At 43.1% G+C, this 20,056-nt stretch overlaps 1 protein-coding gene across 1 annotated transcript; it reads left to right on the forward strand.

Annotated features, from left to right (window-relative positions):
- Nucleotides 1-1,248: 1,248 nt before the first annotated feature.
- On the forward strand, nt 1,249-18,941 carry slc28a1 (solute carrier family 28 member 1). The gene is made up of 17 exons (XM_066685469.1): nt 1,249-1,454; nt 1,536-1,612; nt 1,729-1,820; nt 3,476-3,665; nt 5,408-5,549; nt 8,552-8,665; nt 9,846-9,923; nt 10,026-10,106; nt 10,199-10,279; nt 11,071-11,196; nt 12,531-12,661; nt 12,756-12,924; nt 13,364-13,549; nt 14,389-14,470; nt 15,263-15,361; nt 16,932-17,037; nt 17,844-18,941. Exons 1-17 carry the CDS (start codon nt 1,332-1,334, stop codon nt 17,956-17,958), a joined length of 1,992 nt encoding a protein of 663 aa, XP_066541566.1. The 5' UTR covers nt 1,249-1,331; the 3' UTR covers nt 17,959-18,941.
- The last annotated feature ends 1,115 nt before the right edge of the window (nt 18,942-20,056 follow it).

Consider the following 20,056-nt stretch of genomic DNA (forward strand, 5'->3'; position numbering starts at 1 on the left):
CACTTTAAAACATATTTGTACACCTTATAACAACACACAAAAGGGGATTATAATTAGAAACATCCATTAATAATAGACAAAGAACAATAATGACACATAAAGGTGAAAAAGGAGACCATAAAAAGTGACACATTTCCACACGTACAACACAACAGTAAAATAAATCTTAATCCCAACTACACTCACAGACCAGAGAATACAGCTGTATTTACAAATTTGTTTTAAAACGCTCTGCCAATGTCCCTGCCCTGTCAGTTCCACAGGATTGGGTTCGTGATTACATAGGACTCAGTCTCCTTTCTGGACTGTGGAGCAGTGAGGAGTCTGTGGGAGGCTCAAACATATCCTGGATCGAGGATAGGAGCTGTTCAGAGCTTTAGCTCAAGCCTGGAACATGTGAAATATACCTTTCTAAAAAAAATAAGCTACTGTTTACGTCACAGAGGAATGCATCATCGTTTTTACCGTAATTGCTAATGTTTCATATTGTTCACAGAATTTCAGCTGAATTTGCTCCTGTTGCTCATCTAGTTGGGTTTCTAATCTTGCAATCCTGAAGTTTACTTCCTTTGTGGAGAGAGGTGTTAGTGCTGCTCTGAGCACTGTAAAACACTGCCATCTCCTGCTGCGTCCTGAAGAGTCCTACTCTCACTGAGGGCTGGAGTTAACACCCTGGCCTATGCCCCTCAGGATTTGTCTGTGTACATAACACACTGGGTTTGATTCTTTGTGAAACAGAAGCAAGTTTCACACTGAGGCGACAACCCACTTCCTCAAGCTTTCAGCTCCTGACGTGATTCTGTAACTTCTGCTTCCATCCTCACGTCATGGCCTTTGGACACCTTGTGTAATCCTGGCCTAAGACGTAGTGGAGATTGGATATCAGATGGGGGAGAGCTCCAAACAGAAGATAATTTGTCCGTGTATTAATAAGAATCTCCTTATCATCCTTTCATGGTGCTGAGTAGCATCACATGAATGATGTGCATGATTTTAAAGCCTGTGAGATTATGATAAAGTGGAAAGGCCTGGAGCTGACCTCATGTACATGTGGTTAATTAATAATAAGACACAAGAGGGCTGAGTTTATTTCCTGCTGCAGGTTTTACTATGAAACACTAGTCACTCAGTCAGAGACTTGTGCAGAATGAGTAAGCCATAGCTAGCTCGCTCTCTCTCTCTCTCTCTCTCTCTCTCTCGCTCTCTCTCTCTCTCTCTCTGTCTATTTCTCTTGGGTTGAGGGTTGGGTTGGAACATATTTGCTTATGGTGTTTGCACATGGCTTTTTGAATGAGGAATCACACCTATTTTGCTGTTGAGAAGGTGGACTAATGTGCACAGGTGAGATGTTTCAGACTGAGTTTTCTCTTCCAGCGGATACAAACGGCGTAGAACTGAGAAGTGTCATCCATGGAGGTGGACAAGGGATGGACAATCCAGCCTTTCAGGCAGAGGTACGGTTAAACACTGACAGTGATTTCATCAACTTTATTGTTTGTTTGGAGAAGTTCAATTACAGAGCATCCCCTTCACAGGAGGAGAAACCGTCAGAAGACCCGTCTGGGAAGGAAGAAGGAAAAGAGTCCAAGAAGAAACCCAAGTCGTTTTTAAGGTTGGTCTACGACTGTATGTTAATTTTATTTTATTTTTGTATGTTTTTTTTTTTTTTTTTGTTTATAAATGAAAAAATGTGTTAATATTTCGTTTTATCTCTGGATGATGTTGTAGTAAACTCTGCACACCCATCACTGCTACTGAGAAGTTCCTGAAGGCTCACTCCAGAATCATCAAGTATATTGCTCTGGGAATTCTTGGCGCAGGTAGCCACCGCTCCTTACACTTTTCCTGTTTTGTTGCATTTATGGGAATGCTGTTGTGCCGGGAACTGTAGCCATACTCCAGCATCTGCTGACAGTGATCACAGTCATGTTTCAGCACAGAGAAATGTTTTGAGTGTGATGTGTGTAGTTTTGTGCACCAGGCCATAGTCAGGTTTGTCTCCTTGTCTTTTGAAGCTCGTTGAGTTCTGTGCTGCATTTTCTCTGTGAAGGACTGCATTGTTAGATTAGACCTGTTTTCAATTCATTGGTTGTTGAATATTAGGGGCTGATGTAAAGCTTTTATTTCAGTATGCACTGCTGACATTGTACATTATCTAGTGCATCAAAATACATGTCTACACGTGAGAATGATTTAAAATTAAGCTTTGGTCATGTGTAACCTTCAAATGAACAAAATAATACACTTACACCTTTAACAATGCTCAAAACATCCCATCCTTCTTGGAGACCTTCCCAAGGTCTGTGAGATTCTTTATATGAGCACTCTCATACTCATCATGCTCTTTTACTGATCATACTCATCATACTCTCATACTCATCACACTCTGGTACTCATCGTACTCCTCATACTCATCGTACTCATCATGCTCTCGTACCCATCATACTCCCGTACTCATTGTACTCTTGTACTCCTGCTTTGGACATTTTGCTTCTGAGGTGTGTTTTGATAATTTGATCATGTTCAGTTTGAGAAGACTTTACTTCACTTCCCACAGAGACAGGTATAGTTATCCACATCCATCACAATAAACAGAACTGTGGAATGACTCAGAAGAAAAATATTGGCCTTAAATACTACATAAATACTATATTTATCTCTAAACTGTTGTTGATGCTGTTGTCAAACTCAGTTTTAGGCATGTGATTAATGTCAAGGATACTCTTAGTGTCCTCTTCTAAGCGGTGCACCCTGCAGTGCCCAGTGTATATTTCCCTATGCTAGTTACCTTCACTAGCTGAAAAAAAAAAAAATTTTAAAAAAGCCAAAGAGTAACACCATCACACATTAAAAGCTATTATTTATTCTTTTCCACATGTGGCTTTCGGTTACTGATACCAGACCCTTTATTACACAAGTTCACTCAGCCACATTTTTGAAAAACATTAGCTACACTGCTAATATGAAAACACATCAGAGTACACACCTTTAACATGGTTAAAACAGCCATCTTTACTCCACACGCTGGACCGGGTCACTGTTCTGAATGTCTCTAACAGATAACAGCATTGAGATTATTGCTGTTTCTCTGCTGCCTGCTGTTTTCATGTATCAGAATTGTGCTTTATGGTCACTGTCTTCTGCATTTAACCAATCCATAGCAGTGAACACATACACACACCCGGGGCAGTGGGCTGCCACACTTGATGCCCAGGGAGGTGTTTGGGGGTTTTAGAGATTGAACCAGTGACCTTCAGGTTCCAAGACCACTCCTTTAAATATTAGGCCACGGCTGCCCCTTTAAAGCTCAAACTGAATGAAGCACATACTTATCCCTGTGGGGGAGAGTTCCAGTGGAAATTCTTTATCCAGTTACATTTAACTTTAATTTTACTTCAAACCCAGATTGGTTCTCTCTGTGCACTTAGCTGGCTACAATTCTGTGAAACTCATGCTGTATCCTGTATGCACGCAGGCTATGTGGCATACTTTGTGGCTGCTTGCTGGATGGACTTCCAGAGGGCCATCGCTCTTGTCGTTCTGACCAGTGTGGCAGTGTTCTTCACGCTGTATGATCTGGTGAAGAAATACAAGGGAGACAGTATAAAGAGCTTCTTCAAACCTGTGCTCGGATGCTTTAACGCCAACATCCGATGGATCAAATGGTAAGTGGGACACATGCAGCATGGCATTAACAGCCCTTAATCATCTGGGAAGGTTGTACATCAGGTATAGAAATACAGGGGTTGGACAATGAAAGTGAAACACCTGGTTTTAGACCACAGTAATTTATTAGTACGGTGTAGGGCCTCCTTTTGCGGCCGATACAGCGTCAGTTGGTCTTGGGAATGACATACACAAGTCCTGCACAGTGGTCAGAGGGATTTGAAGCCATTCTTCTTGCAGGATAGTGGCCAGGTCTCTACGTGATGCTGGTGGAGGAAAACGTGTCCTGACTCGCTCCTCCAAAACACCCCAAAGTGGCTCAATAATATTTAGATCTGGTGACTGTGCAAGCCATGGGAGATGTTCAACTTCACTTTCATGTTCATCAAACCAGTCTTTCACCGGTCTCGCTGTGTGTATTGGTGCGTTGTCGTCCTGAGACACGGCACCGCCTTCAGGACACAGTGTTTGAACCATTGGATGCACATGGTCTCACTGGTGCAGTGTTTAGTTAATGAAGATTGTCCACCAGGCTGCTCCAATTTAGCCATGAAACCTCCCACACTACAATGACAGGGGTTTCAGTTTCATTGTCTAACCCCTGTATATCTGTGAGGATCTGATGGCATTCAGCCACAAGAGCATCAGTGAGGGTCAGGGGCTGGTGTTTTAACTCCATCACTCCAGAAAACACAGTTCCACTGTTCCACACACCAGAGGAACCCCATCACTTCAGAGAACACAGTTCCACTGTTCCACACACCAGAGGAACTCCATCACTTCAGAGAACACAGTTCCACTGTTCCACACACCAGAGGAACTCCATCGCTCCAGAGAACACAGTTCCACTGTTCCACACACCAGAGGAACACCATCACTCCAGAGAACACAGTTCCACTGTTCCTCACACCTGAGGAACTCCATCGCTCCAGAGAACACAGTTCCACTGTTCCACACACCAGAGGAACTCCATCGCTCCAGAGAACACAGTTCCACTGTTCCACACACCAGAGGAACTCCATCGCTCCAGAGAACACAGTTCCACTGTTCCACACACCAGAGGAACTCCATCACTCCAGAGAACACAGTTCCACTGTTCCACACACCAGAGGAACTCCATCACTCCAGAGAACACAGTTCCACTGTTCCACACACCAGAGGAACTCCATCACTCCAGAGAACACAGTTCCACTGTTCCACACACCAGAGGAACCCCATCACTCCAGAGAACACAGTTCCACTGTTCCACACACCAGAGGAACTCCATCACTCCAGAGAGCTGATGCTCCACAGGTCAGTGGTGATAGGCGTAATTGCCCTCTAACACACCACTGACTCTGAATATCATTGCTGTCCAACAAAAAGAGCATGATTTTAACACAGCGTCTGTTCTTCACACTGTGTGAAACTTTATGATGAATGGACCAATAGAAATGCTCCAAAATTATTCTGAATAAATTCTATGAAATATTCTATGAACCTGGGTCACCCTTGGAATTTTACAACAACCAAGGTCTATGAGTACAGCATCAGCTGGGTTTCTCTGAAGTGCTCTGGGTTGCTCACTACACCCACTTGTGTTTCTATGGGACCACTACACCAAACTGGGGTCCTCTGGTGTGACTACACCCACTAGGGTTTCTCTGGGGTCACTACACCCACTGGCGTTGAGGTCAGTCTAGCAGTTTGCTGAAAGAGAAAAGTGCACAGCTCAGTAACACTGTGTGTGTTCCCTCTGCAGGGTGTTTATTGTGATCGTGCTGGTTCTGCTGGTGGTGTGGCTTGTATTGGACACAAGCAAGCGTCCAGAGCAGCTGATCTCCTTCGGTGGCGTCTGTCTCTTCATCCTTGGCTTGTTTATCTTCTCTGCACACAGAAACGCGGTGAGACAGGTCTTTGGACATCCACTCATGATATGTAACACTATTCCAGTGTTCACAACATTAATACACTCAGAGCTACAGAGGGTTTACAATCAGCGCTCGGTAATTAAACTGTTGTGAGTAATGATTGGTGCCCGGTGTGATAAACTATTTATTACAACTGTTTATTCAACAAAATAATTCACAGCAACAATTTGTTATAAGGAACAGAATGTGATGGGGGTGAGGTAACTGAATCTTTATTTGATGCTGTGTAACCTTTAAACTGTTAACAATCATTGGAATACACCTTTTAGGAATTATTTTAAAACTTCCAAAGATAAAAAAATTAGGATCACAATCTCCTTTCTACAATATTCTGAACCTCATTTTAAATTTAATTAACCCTTCATCACATAAGCTTTAATAATTGACCACTGATTTGATTAATTCCTTCAGTGATGATAGCACCATTCAACCCACAACTGCATGGGGCGGGATGTTTTTGTTTATGGGCTCTTCCTCTGGACTGATGTAAATACTCCTGGCTGGCTTGCCAATGCTTGGATTGAGGTGTTCATAGAAGTTGTTGAGAATAAATTAGACAGAATCATATGTGTGAGGAGAAAAAGTTTACAGTGAAAGTTTACTAGGTTGTTCTTTTTGGTCACTCTCTCCCACTATCAGTGGGAGAAAACAAATGATAGTGAGTCTTAAAACCCTCCGTTGTTTCTGAAACAATGCCTCCCCCCAGCATCAAGGTTATAAACTTGTTAGGGACGAGGGGTGCGGACTGATGGATGCGGACGCAAACGCTAATAACACAGACTTTATTTGACAGGAAATAAACAAAACAAACATTAACGAACTTAAGGGCAAACACGAAGCGAGGAAAGAACAAGACAAAGAACGAGAACCAGAAACAACATGACTAGGAATACTAACAAATAGAGCACTTGAAACAACACGAGAATAACATGGGCTGAAAACGTACCAAACGATACAAAGAACACGAAGAACACTACAAAGAACAATGAACGACACCAGGAAGTGAGGGAAGGGGACTTAAATACAACAACAAACGAGAAACACCTGAAATGGATAATGAGGGTAAAGACAAGGAGGCGGAACAAAGGCAGGGCTTGAACAACAACAAAACAAAGCCATGTGCTGGGACAGAGAAAACAAACCTGATGAGACAAGGGCGTGACAAAACTAGGGAATAACAGGCAAAGAAGAGACAAACAACTCTGAAAGGTCCACTGTGACTTAAAACAAAGTATAACAGAACCAAAATTAAGAATTAATAAGAAATTAATCTGTTTCTGATATCTGCTTGCACTCCTACAGACCCGGATCCCTTTAAGTTGTAAAACCCTGGTGAGCATGTAATGTATTTAAAAATGTAGCCATGACCTTAACCAAGGGAACACTGCACATACTGAGGAACATGAACACACATTTAGAGACCACCAACTCTCCATTGGTGGGATACAAACCATGTTAATTCAACTCAGTGTTGAGCAAATTTGTTAGTATCCAACTGTGGAGAGATGATGGTTGGTTCTCAGGATTGTGTGTTCAGGTTCCACAGGGTGTGAAGAAGGTCACCATGTTGTTCTTCCAGGCTGGAGTTTCTTCAACCAGAATGCTCCACCTCTCAAGTCTCCATGGCCCTTTCACAAATGCAAAGTAATAATGGACTCTATGTTACTAGCACAGTTGTAAAGGCTCCAGGTGAATAGAGCCGCTAATGTCCCAGAGAATTTACCCGCTGCCCATGACCGCCCCCACATTAAGAGCACACAGAACATTTCCCACCGAGAGAACCCATCTGACATAGGACATTTCCTGTTGAGTGTAGCATGTGTGAAAGGAGTTTCTCCAGAGTTTTGAGGAGTCCCTCTGAGCCAAGGGGACTGAATCTGTTACCCAGATACCAGCAATATTTATCATCCAGGATCAGAGCTGTAAATCAGTGTGAAAAGACTCAGAAAGCTGGAAAACAGAGAGGATGTTATTTAGAGAAATAATTCTCAAATAAATTTCCACAGTCTCACTTTTAAAAAACAAATCCCAGTGCAAAAATAATTATACATTGAATGACAGTATTGATTTACTAATTACGTTTTTTTGCAGGTGTTTGTATAAAACATCTACAAATGGTTTTTAATGAATTGTTAATGGATTATTTATAAACACAAGAATGTACAGTGTGTATTACGACTCCCCGAGGAAAAGTTGAGCATATTAGAATTGTTTGGATCTTTGGCCCAGTCTGACATTTCCTACGAAATGTTTTCTTTCCAGAACAAAACCTCCAGCGTCACACACATCACTTCTGTGACTGTGATTAACCTCCCAACGACACCTGAACTCACACAGTGATGTGAACGAGGAATGGTCCATGTGAAATGTGTAGTGTCCCCAGTTTCCAGACAGAGACACGGCATGAGTGTATAGCTCTAATCTGACACAGTGAACGTATAGAAAAAACAAACCTATTTTGTAGCCCGATCCCGGCATTAAAGGCACAGCAGCATAGCAAACAGAGCATGGTTTGATGCTTATTGGAAGATGACAACACATGAGGGAGACATGGATGTCAGGGACATGCAGAAGGCGTCCCCACGATAGAAGGATTATTACTGTAGGATTATTACTCTCTGCATTCTCCGGCCTCTCTTATCACTGGCCTTCAGTTCCTGCTAATCATCCACTGTGATATGATTATATGGGTTTAACCCCTTCCTGCACTGACCAGTGTCCACCATGTCTCAAGTTGTTAGGTGGAGTGACTGTGTGAGTGTGTGAAACTGTCCCCAGGTGAGTGTGTGTATGACAGGGTGAGTGTGTTAGTGACTGAGTGAGTGTACGGTGCTTTTCCCAGGAGTTCCTGCTTTGCACCCACTCTGGGTCGACTCCACACTCTGATCAGAATGAAGCCCTTACAGAAGATGAATGAATGAATGCTCTGTGTGCAGTTATATGGGAGCCTGAAGCGTTTGCTGCTCTCTCCTCAGGTGCGCTGGAGAACGCTGCTCTGGGGTCTCGGCCTGCAATTCATCATCGGTCTCTTCGTCATCAGAACACAACCCGGATACGTTGCCTTCAACTGGCTTGGAGCTCAGGTCCAGGTATGAATGAATGATAGTCCTTTTCTGAGGAGCTGGTGAATAAGTAACTCTCAGCATGACTAACACAATAAACAATGATGTGTTTGTAATGGGAGTTTATGAGAAAGGGCAGAGCTCTCAAGGAAACTCACAGAGAACAACATCAGCTGGAACTGGAACACAGTCGGAATGTGCCTGGTGTGTGTTTCAGTCTGAAATGTTTACAGCCACAAGATAAAGACAGAGAGTGCAGGGCTGGACAAAGTACGGTTCAGAGAACCAGTACAATACTTTGTAAAAGCTTTAGTCTCCTGAGAAAATGTGTATGTGAATGTAACAGGCCAGTGTTGTTTGAGGTTATGGTCCAGTGCCTAGTGTCAGATATTAATAAATACTTCACTGTGTTAAATGAAGTGTGCTGTAGATTTAACAAATCCATATGATCAGGAGAATCATCTGGAAACGCACTCGGTTCTTCACTCGCTCACAGCACAGAAACAAAGATAATTTTACTGTGTTTGTGTTTTTGTTTTTTTATTGTAACTATATGATTTTATTAAAGCACCACATTTACTGAGAGGATAAATTATTTAAATAATACATGATATTTGCATAGTGTTCAATGTCTGTTTCTCCCCGAGTAACTGCCCTGTCCAGAATATGCTCTAGGGTCCCAGTGTGGACACAGGTTCAGTTAGAGACATCTCAGGATCTTCATCATTTCATATTAACAGCAGCAAATCAGATGGGCTGCTCTGAAGTAGCTGCACATGACTTTAAAGAGTGTGATTGGTGTGTAGCGTGTCTGTGTCTGGTGTGTGTTTGTGTGTGTGTTTATGTTGTCTTTATGTGTTTTGGTATGTTTTGTTTATCTGTGCTGCATCTGAGAGTATGTGTGTGTGTGTGTGTGTGTGTGTGTGTGTGTGTGTGTGTTTGTTAGTTTGTGGTGACACAAAAACTGCTAACGTCTGTTTATATTTCAGCAGCAGTGCTCTGTTTTTGTGAATGTATTAAAGTACATTTTCAGTGAGAGTATTTTATACAGTTTACAATTATTATTTTACTCTTTTACTGTAATAATTATTGAGAGCATTTCTCCTGCTCAGGTGCAGGACTATCACTGCCACAGCGCTATAGCGCCCCCTGTGTCATTAACAGTTGTAGTTGTGTGACTCTAAGAGATTTGTGTGGTTTCCTACAGACGTTTCTGAACTACACCCAGGCCGGCTCCAGCTTCGTGTTCGGGGGTCTAGTGGAGGCAGGAATCTTCGCGTTTCAGGTTGGTACCGAGTACACTCCAGGTGCTTCTGGATGAAAAGTACAACCTCCTGAAAAACCTCTGATTTTGTGTGTGTGTGTGTGTGTGTGTGTGTGTGTGTAGGCTTTGCCCATAGTGATATTCTTCAGCAGTGTGATGTCGGTGCTCTATTTCCTGGGGGTGATGCAGTGGATCATTATAAAGGTGAGGAACTGAAGGTGAACGCTGTGGTGTCTGTGTTATTGTGGTGTGATGTTTGTTGTTCTGAACGTGTCTGTGTTCATGAACTTTCTTAGATTTCCTGGATCATGCAGATAACGATGGGGACGTCTCCAACAGAGTCGCTGAGTGTGGCGGGGAACATATTTGTTGGGCAGGTAATACAACAAAAACATACTCACATCTGTTAAAATGACAGTCTGGTGGTCTTCATTTCAGAGCAGTGTACAGCAGTCATAGCAGTGAATGTCAAATATAGTACACTTTATTTAGGTGGAATTCTCAAAGTGCAGTGTAGAGGTGACAGAGGTCAGAGGTATCATCAATATCAGGAGAAAACTCAGGATACTGGTGTGAAATGAAAAGAAACTGCTCTGATAATAAACAGATCTCAACTTTCTGGCAGAAGACATTTTTACAGAGATCCTCAGGGTAGAAACTACACTCAACAAATCGTTAGAATAACTTCAGGTGGCACGGTGGCGCAGCAGGTAGTGACGCAGTAGGGACCTGGAGGTTGTGGGTTCGATTACCTCTGTGGGTGACTGTCTGTAAGGAGTGTGGTGTGTTCTCCCTGTGTCTGCGTGGGTTTCCTCCGGGTGACTGTGAGGAGTGTGGTGTGTTCTCTCTGTGTCTGCGTGGGTTTCCTCCGGGTGACTGTCTGTGAGGAGTGTGGTGTGTTCTCTCTGTGTCTGCGTGGGTTTCCTCCGGGTGACTGTCTGTGAGGAGTGTGGTGTGTTCTCTCTGTGTCTGCGTGGGTTTCCTCCGGGTGACTGTCTGTGAGGAGTGTGGTGTGTTCTCTCTGTGTCTGCGTGGGTTTCCTCCGGGTGCTCCGGTTTCCTCCCACGGTCCAAAAACACACGTTGGTAGGTGGATTGGTTTTTAGTGAAGGAGGATTAATGATCTGCATGTGTTATTCAGAGTCTCTCTCTCTGTCTCTCTCTCTCAGACAGAGGCCCCTCTGCTGATTCGTCCCTATCTGAAAGACATGACCAGGTCTGAGATCCACGCCGTGATCGTCGGAGGCTTCGCTACGATTGCTGGCAGCGTAATGGGAGCGTTCATTTCGTTTGGGGTGAGACAACATTGTCACAATCAGCCCAGAGTTCCTCTGAAAATCCCATATACTCTCTTTGAGTCATAAAAGGGTTATTTCCTGTCACAGAGTCCAAGTGGAGAGACTGACTTTGCTCCCTCAGGGTGTGTAGGATTACGCTTCCTCTCTCCATCACTCGGCATGAGGCCAGTCAGCACGGGCGCCTGTTCACTGGCATAACACACCTGGGCCCAGTTTCCCAAAAACACCTTAGTGAAAGAGAGAGAGAGTGTTCACTGTGATGCTCACTCGACCTCTCGTGCGTGTGTTGAGCATCCAGAAGGTATCTAAAAAGAAGCAGTAGCTGGCTTCAGTCAGGAAGCATTTGGAAGAGTTTATTCCTCAGTGTGCTAGGATTGTGTGCTTAGGGGAGAACTAGCTATGGACTAAACTGGGGAGGGAAAAGGGTAACACCGTGCCCTGACTTTAAAAAGTACCAGCTGTCTACACTGACCACGAGCATCAGCACACAGTGTTTTTATTTCTGATGTATGGCTCTGCTGATACAGTGTTTGTAGGATACATACTGTGACACATTGTGCTGCACTACACTGTTTAAGTTTATAATGCGTGCAGTTATCACATGGTAAACATCATCTGTTTATATAATGATCAGGCTTCTGCAAAGCAGCTAGAGGTTAGAGAAGGACCTGTGATATTCTGATACTGTGTACAGGGGTGTAGCACTACATTTTGGGCTCTGAGCACAGTTGTTTGCCCAGAGACTCCTCCCTGTGCCCCCTGATATATTACCAGACTCCTTCACAAGCATGTAGACTGGTTCTTGAGCACTGAATCACTTATAAACCATCTGCTAAGTGGAGTTCACCTTTTTTTTTTTATATGTACCTCTGCATCGGAAAAGGAAGATATGTCTCTCTTTTCCTTGGGGACTGTGGCTGCTTCTGGAACTAACACTGTGCATGAGGTAGTTTTTTATGAGTTAGTGGCTGGGCTGAGGAGGACTTCGTTTGGGTTACAACAGCAGAAACATGGTCTGTTAGATTAAAAATGACACTGTACTGAATGAGAGTCCTGTGCTTTTGCTTGTCCTGTATATAGACCCCATATATGTTTTAGCTGCTAGCTTTCATCATACAACATAGGCAACAAGAAGTAAACTACTTTTCCCAAACCATAACTCTCTCTCTCTCTCTCTCTCTCTAGCTCTCTCTCTATATAAATAATAAAATAGCAACCGTATCAACCCCAGCTACTGCACAGACGCTAATCTTCTGGAGCCCAGTGGCTGTGGTTAGACATTTCCAATACTGAACTGTATTAAAAACCCTCCTGTTTCGAATCTTCTGCAGATTGACCCCTCCTCGCTCCTCGCTGCCTCAGTGATGGCCGCTCCCTGTGCTTTAGCCATGGCCAAGCTCTCGTACCCTGAAACCGAGGAGAGCAAGTTCAAATCCGAATCTGAGATCAAGGTGGAAGGCGGGTGAGTGTGTGTCCATCAAACAGACGTTAGAGGACAGTTGTTTTGTGCTGTTTGAAGCGCTGTTTGTATTTAACGGCCTGTTGTGGCTGTTTAGGGGTGAAAAGAACATCCTGGAAGCAGCTAGTGCCGGAGCGTCAGCATCGATCGGCCTTGTGGCCAACATAGCCGCTAACTTAATCGCATTCCTCGCCATTCTGGACTTCATCAATGCAGCTTTGCGATGGCTGGGAGGGATGGTGGGGGTGCCAAACATCACCTTTGAGGTGCAGTATGAATCACTGTTCATTCATTCATTCATTTTATTCATTCATTCTGATCCAGGTTGTGGTGGGAATCTTTGGGGGACAGCCTGGACCTGGCGCTGGGGATCGCAGTCATAAGTCCTCAGCCAATTGGAAAGGGTTATGAATTTTGACCAGTGTTGTTTTTACTGCTGCTCTTTTCTTCATTTTCTTCAGCAGCTGATTGGATCATCTGCAAATCACTCATTCTACCTGCATAATAAAACTAACCCTAACCCTACTGTAAAAACCCCATTATACCCAATAAACATGTAGGAGTCGGTATGAGCGGACGTCCACAGGGTCCCCACCCCAGACTGGAATGACCCTCATGTCTAATCACAATTAAAATAAAACCGTTCTGTCCTCTCTGAGCTGCTGTAGCAAGGTAAATAAGTAACGTCCACCCTCGACTCCACAGCTCATCTGCTCCTACGTGTTCATGCCGGTGGCGTTTATGATGGGGATCCCGGTGGAAGAGTCCACCACTGTGGCTGAGCTCATCGGGACAAAGCTCTTCCTCAATGAGTTCATCGCCTATGAGAAACTGTCCAAGCTGAAAAACAACAGACTGAATGGCATCACTGAAGCTGGACAGTACATCTCCGTGAGTCCTCTGCTCTCTCTCTGTGTCACACACGACGAATGTGTTACGATAAAAGTTAGACACAAAACAAGATCTCATTATTTATAGACTGTCTCTCATGTCTGTACACACTCAAAAATGATTGTCCCTCAATGGTTCTTTAGCATTGAAAATGGTTGTTGGAGAATGTGATAAAGATAAATATAAATTGCACCTTTTAGAAAAGGGTGAAGTATGTATTTATCTACAGCACATCATCCATCAATATGAAGAACACCATGAGGCAAAGGAAACGAGAATCAAGCAAAAGGTTCTTGGAGTCTTTAGTGTATTATACAGAACCATTTCCTTTAATAAAGAACCCCTGAAGAACCGTTGTTTTTAAGGGTGGTGATTAAACGATTATAAATATAGAAACTATGGCTACATCTATTTGAATAGGAATAGGAGGAAGGGAGATTTTTTTTTTAATTCATTCATTCATTTAACATTATAAAACACCCCTTCTGAGAAGAACGGACCTTTCTTTTTCTGGCTGTGTTCCTCTCACACAGCTCAGTACCCTCCCACCAGTCTGCCAGCTAACATAAGAGATCTGGGCAGTTGTTGATCTCCTCCAAGCGTGTAGAGTATTACAGTGTTGATGTTTTAGCAGCAGCTGAAAACAATGCCATAGGCAGCTGCACATGCCTCAGATGAAGCCTGTGTTTGTGTCACACCCCGTCTTGGTTCTAGATAATGGGAGACATCAGTGGCTAAAGCAGGGAGAACTCTGGGTGAAATAAATCAGTAGAAGTAGGCAATTTGCAACAAAACTGAAGAAACCTGGAAATCTGGAGCGGCAGTGTTTGTCGTTGCAGGTCAGATCTGAGATCATCAGCACCTACGCCTTGTGTGGTTTCGCCAACTTCAGCTCCCTCGGGATTGTGATCGGAGGACTGTGTGAGTATCTGATCACATGTGAATACACAACCTCACAGGCCTTGCTTATACCTCTCTCACTCACTCTTTCACTTATTCATTCATGTTTTGAAGATGAAGGAGGCATGATAATTCACTGTTTACAGCGCAGTCAGATTACAGTGAGATATGATACACATGTGGAAATGATGCAGAGCTCTGAGTCGTCTGCTGAGATCCAGAACAGGGAGAGAACAGGGAGAGAACAGTGGAGAACAGAGTGAGAACAGGGAGAGAACTGTGAGAAAAGTAGGCGATGCTCCTGGACTGGTTCCTATTTTATTTCCTTTTATTTATTACTACACTCTGTAAATGACCGTCCAGCTCCACTGCTCCATCACGCTTTATTTCAGCCTCTGAGCTCTTTCTGGAGCTTCTTTATCTCTCCACACACCCACAGACGCCCTCATTGTTCCTGCTGAAAAATATGTTTTTCTTTGGTTCCAACTGGAAATGAACTTTCCTGTTTCAAGGACCAATTTATTTTGGTGGAAGCATGTAGAACGGTTCCAAATTATAATGATGATGATGATGGGAATCAAACCGGCTCCACGTTGGTGGAAAAGCACTAAAAGTGACCTTCCATTTCCAAACCCACTCCTCTAATATTTTGGCTGCCCCTGTTAGTCCCCTTTCAGTGTGTTGCTCTGCATCAGTGACACAGTGTGAGAAGAGGCATGGACACAAAAGTCAACATGGACACTAGTGAACTGCTATGGCCAGGGCAGTGGTCAGTAAATCCAGTTAATAATTACTATGTTCTGTGTGTCTCAGCCTCTATCTGTCCGTCCAGGAAGAGTGATATCTCGTCTCTTGTGCTGCGAGCCTTGTTCACGGGGACCTGTGTATCTCTGATTAACGCCTGCATCGCAGGTAAGTGACACGTGCACTGAGTATCTGAGCTTTAATCAGGGACCAGTCCCTCGTGCCTGTTTTACAGCTGTGTGTCAGTTTTATGTCAGAGTGCTGTTATCCTCACAGATACCAGACCTCAGTCTTTGAACTGTGGATATAAACCCTGCTCCTGATCTGTGGTCAGTCCTCTCTGCAGTGATGGACTCACATTCTGCCTTTTCTGTATGTCTTTATTAAGTATTCGGACACTTCCCTTCAGAGTTTAACACAGCTTATATGTCCCTAATCTCCAGACTCTGTGGGTTGTTTATAACACATGTTATAATACATTTTATATCATTTATATCATTATAACCATGAAGCCATAAAAACAGAGCCATAAACATGAAGTTACTTCCAGGTAACTTCAGCCAACCTTAAACACAGAGTCAAAGGCTGCATCCCAGTTGTGTACTACATACTAATACTGTACACTATATACTATGCACTATATTTAAAAGTGTGAGTTCAGCAGACTAGTACACACACTATTAATATCCTACACCCTTTCTTACAGGACCTCATGAACTGTTGCAATGACAACATATGCACTTCCAGGCTGCTGTCACAATACTGTCGGTCATTTTTATTCAAAGGCTGAAACTCTGATATCTCCCTCCACACTGCGTAGTGCACAGTGTAGGTCATAAAATAAAGGTTTCTGCACTAAAATAGTGCATTGTCTGTCACATAACAAACTTATAATTAAACAAAATCAACAATAAACATATTTACATTTGCTTATGTAATTGTGCACGGTCTGAGTGCAGAAGTGTTAGATTTATCCTCTGTGAAGTGCACTATGTTGGAAGTAGGGCAACTTTGAGACAGAGACAGTTTCCAGATGTGAGAAGCTCCTCCTGTTCTGCTTCCAGTTGAATTGTGGGACAATAGTGTCCACTGTTATCATCCTCAAAAATCAACTGGTTCTAAGAACGCACTGTGGGAGGAGATTGAGGCCCTGTGTTCTACACTGCCCCAGTGCGCCACCTGCTGGACAGAACAAAACTGCGCTGAGAAAAACCCATCAGTGGCGGCCAGTGTGAGATCCTGCATGCTGCATTTTTAGAGCTGAGATTTTCAGAGAATTCTCAGCAGTGCTGCAGTGACACTGACGTGGTGGTGGTGTGTTAGTGTGTGTTGTGCTGGTGTAGAGTGGATCAGACACAGCAGTGCTGCTGGAGTTTTTAAACCCTGTGTCCACACTCTGTCCACTCTGTGAGACACTCCTCCCTCGTTGGTCCACCTTGTAGATGTAGAGTCAGAGACAGTAGCTCATCTCTCGCTGCACAGTGTGTGTCGCTCGTCCTCTAGTCCTTCATCAGTGACACAGGACACCGCCCACAGGACACCGTCCACAGGACACTGATGACTGGATATTTCTGGGTGGTGGACTATTCTCTGCCCAGCAGTGACACAAACACTTTAAACCATTCAGTACTAGAACAGTTGTTTTTTTCAACCTGTTGTAATTCTAATTGTTCTGTTGTAATTATATACTGTACTGTGTCCACACTCTGACATCACACTCGTGTCCTCTGACCCTCAGGAATTCTTGTAGTTCCTCCACTCGACTGTATAAAGGTCTTTAAAGATTCTGTCTTCATTGCCACTGACCCAGACGTCCGACACTGCTGCTACGATCTCTTCAACAGGTGACATCACACCTTCCTCACAGGAATGATCAGAGCTTATTTCAGCTTATTACAGGTTTTAACAGAACAGTGTTCACATTCACTAAAGAGCAACAGAGTAAAACTCGCCACCTGTGAAACTGGAGAGAGTCATTTACTGTAGAAGCATTGTTTGTTTTGAAGGAAACTCTTCAAACCCAGAAAGCAGTAAATAAATAAAACACCCATAAACGTGATGAAATGATCTTTCTTCAGACCTTCAGATCATTGTGTGTGGTTTGACACCATGGCCTTATGTTCTGCACACGTTATTTCTGTAAATAGTGCAGGGGATTCTGGGATAGACAATCTGACAGTAACTGTGTTTGTCAAATGTAAAAGTGATGCAGAGAAAAACAGTAACTTAGTGTAATATTCTTGTAAAAATGGTAATGTAAAATCACAGAAACAGTAGAGGACACTAGGGTTAGGTTTAGGGTGAGGTCCTGACCCTGAGGTGTTAAAGACAGTCAGTCATTTTTACCACCACCGAGACGTAGCAAACACTTAAAGGTTTAAAGGTTTAAACTATTTGACATTGTTTTCTGTAAAGTACAGCAAACATTAATTTGGAGGTTCGCTCTGCTCTGAATGAACCAACTTATGCTCCACAGAGTGGGTCTCCCACATGGGGGGCCTTGTTTAATTTATTTAAATGTTTGACACCCAGGCCCCTAGGTGGCAGTGTATAGCTTGTTTGCTAAGATGGAGAAAAGTGTGCGGAGGCTGATCTCCGATAAGAGTCACTGTCTGTTGTCTGTTGTAATTGTTTGTTTATTTTGTTGCAGTACTGTAACCAATGGGACCCTGGTTTCGTTTGAGGGCTCTTGGAGCTTGGTGAAAAATGCAACTGTGTACTTCACTCAGTGCTGTGGAATCTACAACGGGACGCAGTGCACGTAGGACCCCCTCGGCGTAGAGACTCTGGAATTGTTTCATATTTTGTAATATATTTTGTCCTGAAATGGTTTATTTTACTACAATGAAAGTCATCTTCTATTAATGTGTAGATCATCAACTGGGTATACACCAGTCAGCCAAAACATTAAAAACACCTCGTTACTACATTCCAGCAGCACTGCTGTGTCTGATCCACTCTACACCAGCACAACACACACTAACACACCACCACCACGTCAGTGTCACTGCAGCTGAGAATGATCCACCACCACATCACACCTGCTCTGTGGGGGTCCTGAACGCTGAGGAACAGTGGGTAATAAAGTATGCACAGCCACGGTAGACTACAGTCTGTAACTGCAGAGCTACAGTGTGCTCCGTTGTGGTCAGTGGAGCTGAGAGAGTTGACAGTGAGTGTAGAAACAAGGGTGAGGCTTTAATGTTTTGGCTGATGTGTATATAGATATGTATATATTATACATATAATGTTTAAATAAATCAATGAAATTAGTTTTGATCTTTTCAAGCCGTGTGTGAAACCTATAGATTCATTTGGGCTTTTAACTTGAGGAAAAACACATTGGTAAAAATATCTGATATGAATTCTGATCTGAAACAGTCTGCTGCCTCAACATTTTCTTATTTTCATTTGAATAAATGCTAAGTTATTTACCTTACCTTCTGACACAGGGGGTGACAATATGTAAATAAATATTCTCTTATCACAGTGAACAGCAATGAAAACACTGATGAACACGTGTTAAATTATTATTACTACATTTTTACTATTGTAATTTTTGTTAAAATGATTGTACGTTACACGTGATGAAAACTGATTATTGTATATTGATTATTTATTGGTGATTTGACTAATTATATTAATTAAGAATATGATTTTTTGTTGGTAATGACACGTCAAAAGACGGAGACCAGGCTGCATTCTGGACCTAAAGGCATTAGACTGTGGAGCAGTGGACCCCTTTGTATCTGACTTCTTTTAAAATATATTTTGTAGTGAAATGTGTTCAAAATTAAAAGAGAGAAAATCAGTTATTTACAGACTTTAATTTACAAAAACAAAAAGCACTACACGACAAAACTGAAACACACTAAACACTTTATCATACACACACACACACACACACACACACATTCTCTCGCTCTCTCTCACACACACACACACACACACACACCTCATACATTCCTAAGAACGATCTGTTTCAGCACACAACACTTAACCCTTTACTAAACCCTCAGACGAGTGAATAAAATGAAACGCAGTGAATTACGAATAAACCTGCTCAGGCGCTCAGCTCTTTAAAGAGAAGGGACCGTTTGCTGTTGAATGATATTGTGGAGGTGTGTTTAAGGTCTTTACGGAGAAGGCATCCTCCCTTGACTTGATTAAACCCTGAAGATAAGAGCAGGTTCCCTCTTCAGACGAGCAGCGAACAGATTTAAAACTCTACACGAGACACAAAGAAAAGAAAAGTGAAGAGTATTTCAATGACACTATTATAAAACTACTCAGGCTGCGCTGAAGTGTGGCTTAAAAAAGACTAGTGTATTCCAGCACAGCGTACTGCCCCACATCAGAACCACAACGCAAAGCAATCTGCAAATCCAGCGGCCTCTACAGATCAAAGCCAGCCATTTTAGATCCGTCACTTCACAAGGCAGGGTTCGGACGAGTCTTTCAGAACCCTCACACACTGCTGTGAAGTTTACATTCATAAAACACAGTAGAACCTCCTAAAATACACCACGGCCGGGGGTCTGTACACACCCCTCTTTAAAGGTTTGTATAATCCCAGTATAAAAGCATGAATTTAAATAAGAGCAGCTGCACATGAGCCTCTGAAGCCCAGTGGCCATGGAGCTGTGCAGCAATGGACAGTTCCTTTGGCACGAGCTGACCTACTGACGCACGGCTGGCCCGGAAACGGCAGATTATGCTTTAAAATCATTGTCCAACAGAAGGGGGCGCTCTCCAGCAATTGCACCTTAATCTAAGATATGTTCAATTCCAAGGGTGGACTATAGGGGCTCTGAGGGGTCATAAAGCTAACTGAATTGTGCAGTGGTGGGTCTTGATTCTTTG

This window comes from Hoplias malabaricus, chromosome 11 (assembly GCF_029633855.1).
Source record: "Hoplias malabaricus isolate fHopMal1 chromosome 11, fHopMal1.hap1, whole genome shotgun sequence".
Lineage (NCBI taxonomy): Eukaryota > Metazoa > Chordata > Actinopteri > Characiformes > Erythrinidae > Hoplias > Hoplias malabaricus.

Excerpts from the sequence above, each read along its gene's own strand:
- slc28a1 (XM_066685469.1), top strand. The coding sequence starts at position 1,332 with ATGTGCACAGGTGAGATGTTTCAGACTGAGTTTTCTCTTCCAGCGGAT. Across the intron at positions 14,471-15,262 it reads GATTGTGATCGGAGGACTGT|CCTCTATCTGTCCGTCCAGG; the intron begins GTGAGTATCTGA and ends TGTGTGTCTCAG. Across the intron at positions 17,038-17,843 it reads TGCTACGATCTCTTCAACAG|TACTGTAACCAATGGGACCC; the intron begins GTGACATCACAC and ends ATTTTGTTGCAG.